General features: G+C 38.1%; 1 protein-coding gene across 1 annotated transcript in view; it reads left to right on the forward strand.

The window, feature by feature from the left end:
• cdo1 (cysteine dioxygenase, type I) overlaps nucleotides 1-10,142 on the forward strand; it is a 47,293-nt gene extending 37,151 nt beyond the window's left edge. The window contains exons 3-5 of the mRNA XM_043720912.1: nucleotides 5,657-5,817; nucleotides 7,400-7,569; nucleotides 9,266-10,142. Of these exons, the coding sequence (XP_043576847.1) occupies nucleotides 5,657-5,817; nucleotides 7,400-7,569; nucleotides 9,266-9,295 (361 nt within the window). The 3' untranslated portion in view covers nucleotides 9,296-10,142. The remainder of the gene's footprint in view (nucleotides 1-5,656; nucleotides 5,818-7,399; nucleotides 7,570-9,265) is intronic.
• The last annotated feature ends 1,783 nt before the right edge of the window (nucleotides 10,143-11,925 follow it).

The following is an 11,925-nucleotide window of genomic DNA, read 5'->3' on the forward strand; positions in this document are numbered from 1 at the left end:
CACTTAAACTCCCTGGAAAAACTGTGGCCCAACCCTCTATGCAACTTGGAAAAAAAGCCCTGACCAGTAATTCCTAACTGATCTCTGTGCAGCTCGCTGACTGACTTGACGTTAATTTCCAGACATGGAATTGCAGGACTCATGTGGCCCATTATCCAGATTTTCATGATATGGACTTCCGACCCTAGACACCCTAAGTGGTTGACTCACTACGTCTAGGTCCCTGGAATAAGGTCTGCCTACTTTCTTGACTTACTTTACCGATTCCTCCTTCTAGAAGACAGTTCTCATAACCTTGACTGTATGACTTTGAGACATGGCCATTTAGTTAAAGTGTGTGCAGTGTGTTTGCTGAATAGGCTGCTGGCACATGCTGTAAGTGTGAGATTTGTATGGTGCAATGCCAACATGTCCATCCCTTGACTGATGACTGCCTGCACCATAAACTACCTGGCTTTGTGTCTGTGCTAAAAGGCAATGCAAGGCATGGCACAAATGCTGTGAACATCCAAGTCGGCACAAAGTGAGAGAGTACTAAGAATGCAAGCTAAGAGCCTTGAGAAATGAGATGATTGCTAGTCCCTGAACATAAAATAGCCTGGCAACAGCATTACAGTGCAAGATATCAGTGTACTCAAGTGCAGTATTAAACCTGTGAACTGAATTATACATGAGTCATATGACGCATGATGATCTGTCCCTATACCAACCACCTTGGATGGGGTGGATGCTGACAGTCGTTGCTCATGGAACATGCCCTTAGACTGTCAAGTCAGAGACTTGGTGGAGCAAGTGATGAGCTACAGCCACCAGATACTAACTCTGACTTTCATCTGGAGAATTGCTGTCTTTAATTTCTCTCTGCTGTGCAGGAGTTAGCAAACTTCATATAAATGAGATGTAAATGTTTACAAATAGGCCTCCCACTACTCATCAGGAAGATTTTCACTTTGCTGTTTAATAGTTAAAAAAAAAATTGGACTTTCTTTTCCTCAGTTTTTCGAGCACACCATATTTTCCCAACTGACCTACCACTGTCCACATCATTCAGCATCTAAGAAAATTCAGCCTCTGGCTTCAAGTCAAAACCGTGTGAAATTTGAATGGTTACCAACACCTGCAAATTCCTCTCCAGCAACTGCCTTTATCCTTCTAGATGGTACAGGCCATAGGTCTAGAAGGACTGGCAAAGGAGCACAAGTGAGCTGCTGCCATGCACTGCCACTGTCAGTGGTAAAGAAACTGAATGTTGAAGTTGGTGGATGGAATATTTTGTTCTAATGGTGTCCAACTTTGATTGTTGTTGGAATTCACCTATTCAGACAAGGGGTAAGTCACACTCCTTATCTTGTCATACTCGTGCCTTGTAGATGATGGACAGGCTTTCTGGAAGACGGGTGGCGAGTATATGCTGCAGAATTCTTAGCCTCTGAACTACTCTTGTAGCCACAGTATATATATATTGTATATCCAGTTCCTTTGAAAATTACTAATGCAAAAGTTGTTTCCATTAATGACATAGAATGGTGCATAGACTGGTGAAGTCTGTGACCCAGTTTTCTTTTTAACTAACACCTAGCATCTGAACATCATTCTAAGATTTAGAATGTCTCCAAAGGCCTTTACAACCTTCACTGTCGTCTTTTTTCCAGCCGTAATTTTTTTTCCCTTTCACTCTTGGCCCCAAAAATATATTTATTAAAAGAAACCTTTAACTTAAAAACAAACAATTACGGTATGAATACTACATTTTCATTAAGCTAATTGCATTATTGGTTTTGGATGTGTATATGAATTGCCTAAAGCAGGGCTTCCCAAAGTGTGGTTCGGATTCCTTGTGGGATTGCCCATTGAAGTTCTAGAGTCATGTGCTGAGGCAGCAGTGGCTGATACGGAGGTCTTACTGAGTTATAACAACTGTGCCTGTCTAACAGGCTGCAACTTTGATAATTTCACAAGGGGTTCTAATATGTTCCAAGCCTCAAAATAGGGTCACAGTGGAGGAAAAAAAAAGTTTGGAAATCACTGGCCCACAGGATTTTGCCCACAATAGTTAAAGGGAGGTGAGAAAGACATGGGTGGGGCTTAAATCAACCAGGGTACCTGGCAGCGTGCAAGCCATGCCATCTGCATCATGTAGACTCTGCCTCCCATCCAACAGCCAGCCAAGTAAATGGCTTTTTGGCATTGAAGCCAATGCTAAAATATCATTATGCAGTTATTTTTTCTTTAAATGTATGACCATAAGGCTCAATATTTCAGCAACATCAACAGCAGTATCTGGATAAAGGTTGTGGGTTGGGGGGGTTTAAGACTTCTTGTCTTACCAGACCATAGGGGCTGCTCCCTCATGAGGGAGAAGGGACTGGTGGTGATTTAACCTGAGGACCACCAGACCTCAAGCAAGGGAAGAGGTTGAGAAGGAGAGTCCTTCATGGTAACCTCAAACCAGTGATGGGGAATTGAGCCCACGCTGTTTGCATCACACTGCTCTGTAAACCAACAATTTAGCCAATTGAGCTAAACCAATCCCTTTAAGATTTAGGATTTACTGTTTCTCTCTCCACAGATACTGCTGGGTGTCTCCTTTGAGATCTTCAGCAATATTTGCTATTATACACACAGTTCATCTAATTATTATAGAAAATTAAATCCATGGGGTAAGACGGGACTCTGTGGGAGCCAACCTGATGAATCAAGTTGATGATAGTTATTTTTATTTTCATTTGAAAAGTAGACATGAATTTGTTAATTATTCTACAGCCATCATCATGGTGCAACACAAACTGAAGCATCTGTCAAGTGAAGTTATAAATCGACCCATTCATAAATTCACATGACTTAACATCAATCTAACTTTACAAGGAATCAAACTTTTTTCTTCCTCACCTCTTTTTAAATTTGCAATGCATGACATGGTCACCTGTTTGGCATGGCAATGTTTTGGTGTAACACACTTTTTGGGTCTAAGTTTACAAGTTACTCCATCAATTTCTTTCCTATCATCTAGCTATTCTGACCTCTAATCTTTGCATTAATTCCCCCCACAATAAAGTAAACAGATGCTTCCATATTGTGCCCTTCACAATACATTTTATCCTCTGCTGCTTTCCTCACACTATTTTTATCCCTACTTTACTGGAGAGATAGATTTTTCTTACAGCAGTTACGTTATGTCAAGATATTAAGTACACAATAAAGCCTCAACGTTCCTCCAAATATAGGGGTCAATTTAGATGTCAAGTTTAAAAGTGAAACAAGTGTGGCTGGTCACATTTTTTTAAAACATCATTTACTTCTGATACAAACAAACAAACAATAGGATTTAAACTCCCACACACCTTTGCAACACAGGCCACATTGCCTTCCGAGATGCATTATGCCCAGTTATAAGGTAACGGTAATTAAATAGATATGGAAAAATATATATGAGAAAAATTGAGAAAATCCATATATAGTATGTCATGAATGAAAAGGAAGTTTGACTTGTGTATCAAATATGTACAAAAATGTGATTTTTGGAGCCTGAAACATATATATGCCATTATTTACAGGAATGAGAATGTGGTTGACACTGATGTCATATTTGTTGCACTTCCTTGGTTGCTTTATAAAGAAGCCGATGGGCCTTCTGTAACCTCTACAGTGACTGTTCTCATAATAATGTTGGGTAGGATAGGGAAAACAGTGACACAAGCAACAAGAATTTTAATTTATCTAGTATCTTTTAATATAAAACAAAATCTCAAGATGCCTCACCGAGTCAAAGGAGAGATGATGCAAATTTAGTCAAAGGTTAGTTTTAACAATGTTAGGATTAGGGCAAGGTTAAGGCCATATGGACCCTCTGACAGATGAACTAGAGGTTATAAAAATAATAAAAGAATAAAATTGCAGGCACTATACTTGAATGAACGTATCTCCTACTTCCCTTCTGAAATCCTGATCAGCAGCTCTCAATCTTCCAACCCATCACAGGACTATCCTGATCACAGATTTCCCACCCAAGCCCATCCCCCAGCACAGCAACTAACCTGTTAAGTTCCATTTCAATGGGAATTTGACCTTTGGTTTGAATTATAGGGATGGTTCTCCTGCCCTCTGAAGAAGTGGTGGTGAAGGTTTTTATCATTAGAAACCAATGTCGTTTTGCTAAAATGATTTATTCAAATCTTCTGGTTAAAATAATTTAATACAGACTGGAAATAATTAAATACTTGCACTGACCAGATGAATTAGAAAAGATGAGAAATCATTCAGGGATGAAATACAGAGAGAAATATAATAAGTTGAGTATTACCATTTCTTCTTTAATTCTAACACTTAATATTTCAGCAATACAACATCATGACCTAGAAAAAGACTGATGATTTATTTAGGGTGGAAAATTAAATGATGAATTATCAGTGAGCCGGAAGGTAAAAGGACAATGTTAAATCATACTGGAAAACTTGGTGATTAATTCTGTGGAAAAAGTGAGGACTGCAGATGCTGGAGATCAGAGCTGAAAATGTGTGGCTGGAAAAGCACAGCAGGTCAGGCAGCATCCAAGGAGCAGGAGAATCGATGTTTCGGGCATGAGCCGCTCCCTGATTAATTCTGTGGCCCATTATAGACAATCACCTAATTAACATAATTCACACGAAAGACATGGACCCACAGAGTAGAATGAAATTGTTGGGGTTTTTGGGGAAGATAGGAACCGTAATCTGGTAAATCAAGTTGACCACTATTATAAAACAAAACTGTGGCTGCTGGAAATCTGAAAGAAAAACAGAAATTGCTGGAGAAACACAGTAGATCTGACAGCATCTATAGAGAGAAAAACAGAGTTAATATTTCAAGTTCAGTGACCATCAAATAGCTGCTGCCTGACCTGACCATGATGACTATGTTTGAAATCAGAAGGGCAAAATGAACATGAATTGCTCTACAGCCATTGTCATATTGCAACAGTACTGAAATATTTGCAAACCCAAATGGCAAATAAATACAAATTAATTTAAATGTTGACCTTTGTCCTGAAATATCACGACTAGTCTTTCCCATGTTTGGCATAGCAGTATTTAATTTGCATTGATCTGGGAGCACAGCTGAACTACAAGCATACAAGGCTCCAAACCAAATTTCTACTGTCACCAGTATGGTTCGACCACCACTTTATTTTGGAAATTTATGCTAAAGTTAAAAATGTCTCTATAGAATGCTCTTCCTGATGTTTTGTATCCTCATTTTGTTTTCAACCACTATTTTCTCCCTTGTCCTTCGTTGTACATATCAGCAGGCTGTTAGAATCTGAGATCTAAGGTCTGACACTAACCATATTCTCACTCAGTGCCCACACATAAGCAGTCTTTCCAGTACTGGGTAAAAGTCAGCAGCAAAAACTTGTATAATTTTTTTTTAGCCCAAGGTTACTAAGACCATATCGCAACTCCGGTGCTTGTTTTGGATTTGATCAGCAAATATTGGAATTAGGTCCTGGACCTTTTGTACTCATGTGACGCAGCACTGCCCTGTATATTGGCTTCACTCGCAGCTTTATTTGCAGTTGAAATATAAACTTCTCAAGCTAATGTTCTCTGATCTGTGCATTATAAACTCACTTATGATTTGTTATAATTTGTTTGAGTGTCTTTGTCTGGTTACTCCGCAGCAGTATCCATGACCACGCCAATTCACATTGCTTCCTGAAGATACTACAAGGGCAGCTGAAAGAAACTTTGTATAATTGGCCTGATGGTGATCACAAGAATCAGGAGCTGACCAGGAGATGGGAGAAAACCTTCCTTGAAAATCAGTGCACCTACATCAATGGTAAAGTTCTCCCCAAGAAGGTCATATATCTATTCTAAGTAGGATCAAACCCAGGAGATACCATACACTGGTGGCTCTAAGAGCCTGCTAGTAACAAACATCCTTACTACTTTCACTGCTCAATTGGACTAGTCTAGGTGTGTGTGTAGTACAAAGGAATAGATAATCCAAAGGATTATCCCTGTAAAGCACTTTGTTTGCAGCAATCTACTAGTAGTAGCAATCAACAATACTAGAGATAATTCAAAACATTTTGAATTGCTAAATTGTATAATTAGCACAAATGAAATTAAACACTGGTGACTGGTACAAACAAGTGTAACATGAAACATTAAACATAGCCATTCAGTGTTCCTAAACATCTAATTTAACAGCAAACCTATGGATTGTCATGTGTTTTTTTTTAATATGGGTAAAATGAGTACTCAAATAGATTACAATAGAACAGTTGTGTGCCTACATGTTTATATATCATTCAGATGTATTAGTTTTGAAATGATTATATTTTGAACAAACTTAAATTTTCATTCAACATTATTTTGGTGAGGGTGTTAACTTGACAGTCTAATCTGTCAATTATTATTGCTATTAAGCTTTACTCCAACAAGCATTTAGCTGTTATTCCCAATTGGTACCAATTATATAATTTGGTCCATTAAGGAACGGTATTGTGTAAACCACATTTGCAAGGTGCAGGCACAGAATGTAAGATAAATGTAGTGAAACAAGAAAGAATGAAAAAGACATTTCAGAGAAGGAATAAGTGATTCTTAGACTAAATACATGAAAGGAAAGCTCATGGTGGAGGATTTTACATTGGCTGGTAACTATACAAAGATTTCTCCTGTTTCTTGGTTCGATAAACTATTTACAAATGTAAGATACTGCCCTAAAGTCTATGGTAAAGCCTACATAGACAAAGATTGTAAAAAGAAAATTTAGGGTTGAACAATGGAATATTTTCTTCACAAAGAATGACCTGCAATAACTTTACCTTCAAAGCAAGGAACTTGCATGCATATACAACTTTCACATGACCTCAGTGCATTCCAAAGTGCTTTACAATAAATGGATTATTTTTGAACTGCATTTACCATCATGTGGAAACATTCAAACACAGCCAGGTTCAACAAATAGTAAATGAATGAATGACAGGTACTTCTAGCTTATTGACAGGTACTTCAATAGTATTTATTGAAATGAGAATGATGGTTTTGGATGTATATTCAATTTTTTTAAATATGAGATGTTTTGTGACTAAGCCTGGTTAGCAGTGGTGCTCAAAACAGTGCAACGGGCTTCAGAGAAGAAAAATCAGTTAAGGTTAATACATCCAACCAAAGCCAGTAGTTCTGCTTCAAAATGCAATTTCATGGATGTCAGGTGATTGTATGAACATCAGAGTTGAAAGAAATATTGCAATGAAGCAATCAGCTTCATTCATGATTAATGGTACACGCATGAATTGCCAAAGGGCAGCTGATGCCCATAACCCGGTGCATACAGGAGGGAAATAAATTAGCAAGTTAAAAAGTTACTCCAATGAACTAACTGAGGTGTGATCCTGCCCTCTAAACCACAGATACCATCGGCCTGCACCGGGTGGAAAACGTGAGTCACACAGAATCGGCAGTGAGCCTTCACCTGTATAGTCCACCATTCAACAGCTGTCATTGTTTCGATGAAAGAACAGGTCATAAGAACCAAGTTAACATGACATTCTGGAGCAGATTTGGTGAACGAACACCTTTTGTAAGTGTTGAAGAAGAACACTGGATTAAGTGCTGACAAAGTAAAGCCACAATAGTTATTGATTTTATAGTATTTAAAGTTCTCTGCACCCTTGTACTGGGGTAATAGATGTCCAATATTGTAACATGGCAGTTGACAGTTATTCTGTCATGTGTTTGCTCTGTTGTTGAAATATGATATAACTAGCACACCAAGTGAATTAATATATTTACCCACTATGACACTGAGATAGATAGAATAAAGAGATTCCTAAGATAGATCTCCAGACTGTCATACCACAGCTTTGGTTATGTAAATGTCCCACAGTTGCCATCAACACCTCGAGTTTAATAGAGGAAAGTTGGGCACTCCCAACCATTATCCATGGGTCTTACTTGAAAGTTGACAGTGTGAAGAGAGGACAGATTAAGCTATAGGTGTTAAATCCTCCAAGCTTTGAAGTCTGTTGATGTTCACAGTTTAAGCCACTTTGATAAACTGTGAGAAGGCCTGCACTCGTCAAACTGTATTCCTGCAAGAGTCTACACAGTCAGAGAAAAAAACAGTATTTGAAGCATAAGGCTTTTTTTCACAAAACAGAGCCTAACTGTTCGCTTTCTTTTGACTGTTCTTTAACTTTTTTCTCCATCACTAAACCATTGTGGGGAGATATCTGACTTGTGTTTGGCAGGTTCCTGAAAGGCAAAGCAAAAAGCAGGCCATCAGTAAATGGGAATCCTAATTAAAAATACAATTCCTGGCGAAACTGTCAGACTCGTACAATGCTGTAACTGCCACAGTGCATTATTACTTTATACCATAATGTATTGAGCCTTTATGATTCTATGCATTGTTGTTTATGCCACAAGCCATTGATTGGTACTCTCCTTGCCAGCCTGTTCATAATGAATTCCATTATTAATTCAGCTATTTATAAATTCAATACATTGATATTTCTCCTATTTGAATACCCAAGCAGCCACATCCAAACTAGATATCATTAGTATGATTATGAAGGTGTTGCCTTTCACTAGATTAGCATATTTTTGAAAATGCTATCAGATAGTCATTTACATTTATGTACATGTAGAACATATGTTTCATTATTGTGAAATATGAGTTTCTTGTTCCAGCAGTCTGTAGCAGGACCCAGGATAGTAACGGCTACAGGAGAACTGCTTGGGCGCAGCTGACCTTTGATAGCTGGGGCATGTAGTTTGTCACAGCTGCAGGGATGGATGCAACTGTTTGACTTCAGCATAGTTAGGAGGCGTCATAATAAAACCCAGGAGGAACATACCATTATAGCATTGTTTGGATGCAGTATAGCAGTAAGAGGTATAGGTGTATCTGTCTGGAGCACTATTTGACTATTCAGAACCTATCCCACCTATTAGGTTACAGAACTGAGTTGGTTAAAGAACACAGCACTGGTGGCAGTATAAATCACAAGGAATTTTCTTTGCATACTGAAAGGATTGTGTTAGAACTACAATATTACGGGTTATTACACCTCCTGAGGGTGGGAGGGATACAGTCACATGGAACATTTAATATGAAAAGCATACATTTGGTTCAGTGGAGGGTTGCAGTGAAGCTGAAAATTACAATGGCACAGTGTGCACAACCAGTCTAACTGAACAAAAGTACAGCTGTAGATTGAAAGAAGAAATTGTGCTTGAATAAATGAGTGACATAATGTTTCTCTAACCCAAAGGAAGCCTCAGTGTCTAAAGAAAACAACTGAACCAGATCGGCCAAGAAAATCCGTGAAATGTAATATCTATTCTCATGCGATGATAAAGACCTTTACGGATGGAATTCAAAGAACGTGTTTTGATGAATTGACTTCTCAATGAGGATTCCTCTTCTTTAAATGAACACTGAGACACCAGATTCTATTTTTGCATAATTTTTAAGCACAAAAAGGTCTGAAAATCCTATTGTATTTTAACTTTTATCTAAGAACATTCTTTGCACTGTACCTTTCCACTTCCCTTTCACATGAGTTCTTTCTCATGCCTCTGTCAGCTGGTTTTGAACTGCTTCCCTGAACAAGAAGCAAAAAGACTGTAAATTTAATTTGGATGAATTCACTACGCTGTTTGCCAGATACAAATGACCATGCAGACCACAAGTTTTATTTGCAGACCACAAGTCCTTAGGACTCACCACTAAACTATCTGAAACGAGCAGTGATGGTTCTTCTCTTATTCCAGATTACAGGCTCAATATTATTGTGTGAGGTAATAGTGGATGAATACTCCTCCATCTTTATCAGATTCCAACCACCCATTCCAGCAATTTTGAAGAAAGCTTAAGAAACAAAGTCCTATAGCTAATTCAGGTGTGTCCTGTTATACAGTACTGTCTAATGCTTCATGGGCATTCAGGCTATCCCAAGAGGACGCTGATCCACAAATTGCTTTTCTAGAATATCTGTCATACCTTCCAATCCATGTGATCATCTTACAGTTACAATTCTATCTTACATCTGCCTGAATGGTTGTAAGGAGTCAGTTTTACTAATATGTTTCCCTGTGTCTGATTTCAGCAGTCAATTGTCCATTTAAAATAAACAAGCTGAAACTGTGGATAAAGGAGTGTTCTTCAAATATGTCAAACATGACTAATAACACAATTTCCTAAATAAAGAGATCATTTGATGTCCTATTATTATAAAGCTTTGCAAAGGTCATCTTGATTTTCACTAGAACAAGATGGTTTACTGAAAGCGAATGAAAAAGTTTATTACTTTTGTCAGGTTTTTGCAAGTGCTTTTGTTGTGCCATAGGTTTCTGTAAAACTGCCACAAATGAAGCAGAGCATATAGTGGGTAAGGGACTAATTGGATAGTTACAAGAGCTAGCACAGGTACAATAGATTGTAGGCTCCCTTTGCTATGAACAGTTATGATGTTGCTTGGTTTAGAACTGAATGATCAATTGTCAACATAATTCAAGGGAAGGTTTTGATAATTTTCAGATGGTACTTTAGAATTATACTTAACCCTGAACCTAGTTCACTTGATGCTGCATAAAATTATTTTCCAATAAGGTTAATTGTATTTCAAGGGAGAAGGCTGACTGATAATGCTTTCACTGGATGACACTAGCAGGGGTGAATTCGTTCTGTCCTGACAACTTAGTGTTTTGGTAGGCCACTTTAATGGTCAAGAATCAACCACATCAATTGTGACTAAAAGCAAGTATACGCTATCTGCTATTTTAAAGATATTTTGTTGCTGAAGGATGTTCATGATTTAGCTGCTGTTTACAACAGCCAATAGCTTTTATAGTGTTTTTCTGTTACCAAACAACAAATTGCAAAATATCAAATTCAATTTAAGAATTTGGCATGGTGTGATTTGAACTTGTGACCTTTTGAGGCGTTTGTCTAGTGCCATACCATGACTTATCTGCAGTACTACTCCTGCTACCCAAATTATCTGGTTTACTGATGTCTGTTGCTAAATGAATTGCACTGTATGGACATCTGTCTGAACTTTTATCTCATTTCAGTTGACTAGCAGTGCAAACAATATATTTAGCCTCTGTGCTCCCAAGCTAGCAAAGGGAAAAATCAGTCATTGTTGGCAAGAGGTTCTCTGTTCGCTATCTCTATCAAAATAGCGCAGGAGTTCTTTCCAAATTGAATTTATGTATTGATATAAAACACCAAGTGCAAGAAATGTTCACAAATCCCACATGTACATAAAAGTCAGATGAATTCTTTATTTCATCATCACATGGTACATGTACAAGTTTCACTGTTCTGGTCTTTCTAATTTTTATTACAAGTGTAAAGAAAGTTAAGTGCCATTACTTTTAAAAGTATATATAGCATATAACATATGATTCACTCTAAGTGACTATAAGAATATCAGAAATAGGATCTAGATTAGGCTACGTGCGTGGGAAATCATGTCTCTCAAACTTGATTGAGCTTTTTGAAGTAACAAAGAGAATTGATGAGGGCAGAGCAGTAGATGTGATCTATATGGACTTCAGTAAGGCATTCAACAAGGTTCCCCATGCGACACTGATTAGCAATGTAAGATCTCATGGAATACAGGAAAAACTAGCCATGTGGATACAGAACTGGCTCAAAGGTAGAAGACAGAGGGTGGTGGTGGAGGGTTGTTTTTCAGACTGGAAGCCTGTGACCAGTGGAGTGCCACAAGGACCGGTGCTGGGTCCTCTACTTTTTGTCATCTACTTAAATGATTTGGATGCGAGCATAAGGGGTATAGTTAGTAAGTTTGCAGAGGACACCAAAATTGGAGGTGTAGTGGACAATGAAGAGGGTTACCTCAGATTACAACAGGATCTGGACAAGATGGGCTAATGGGCTGAGAAGTGGCAGATGGAGTTTAAT

The sequence above is a fragment of the Chiloscyllium plagiosum genome, chromosome 31 (genome assembly GCF_004010195.1).
Source record: "Chiloscyllium plagiosum isolate BGI_BamShark_2017 chromosome 31, ASM401019v2, whole genome shotgun sequence".
Classification (NCBI taxonomy): domain Eukaryota; kingdom Metazoa; phylum Chordata; class Chondrichthyes; order Orectolobiformes; family Hemiscylliidae; genus Chiloscyllium; species Chiloscyllium plagiosum.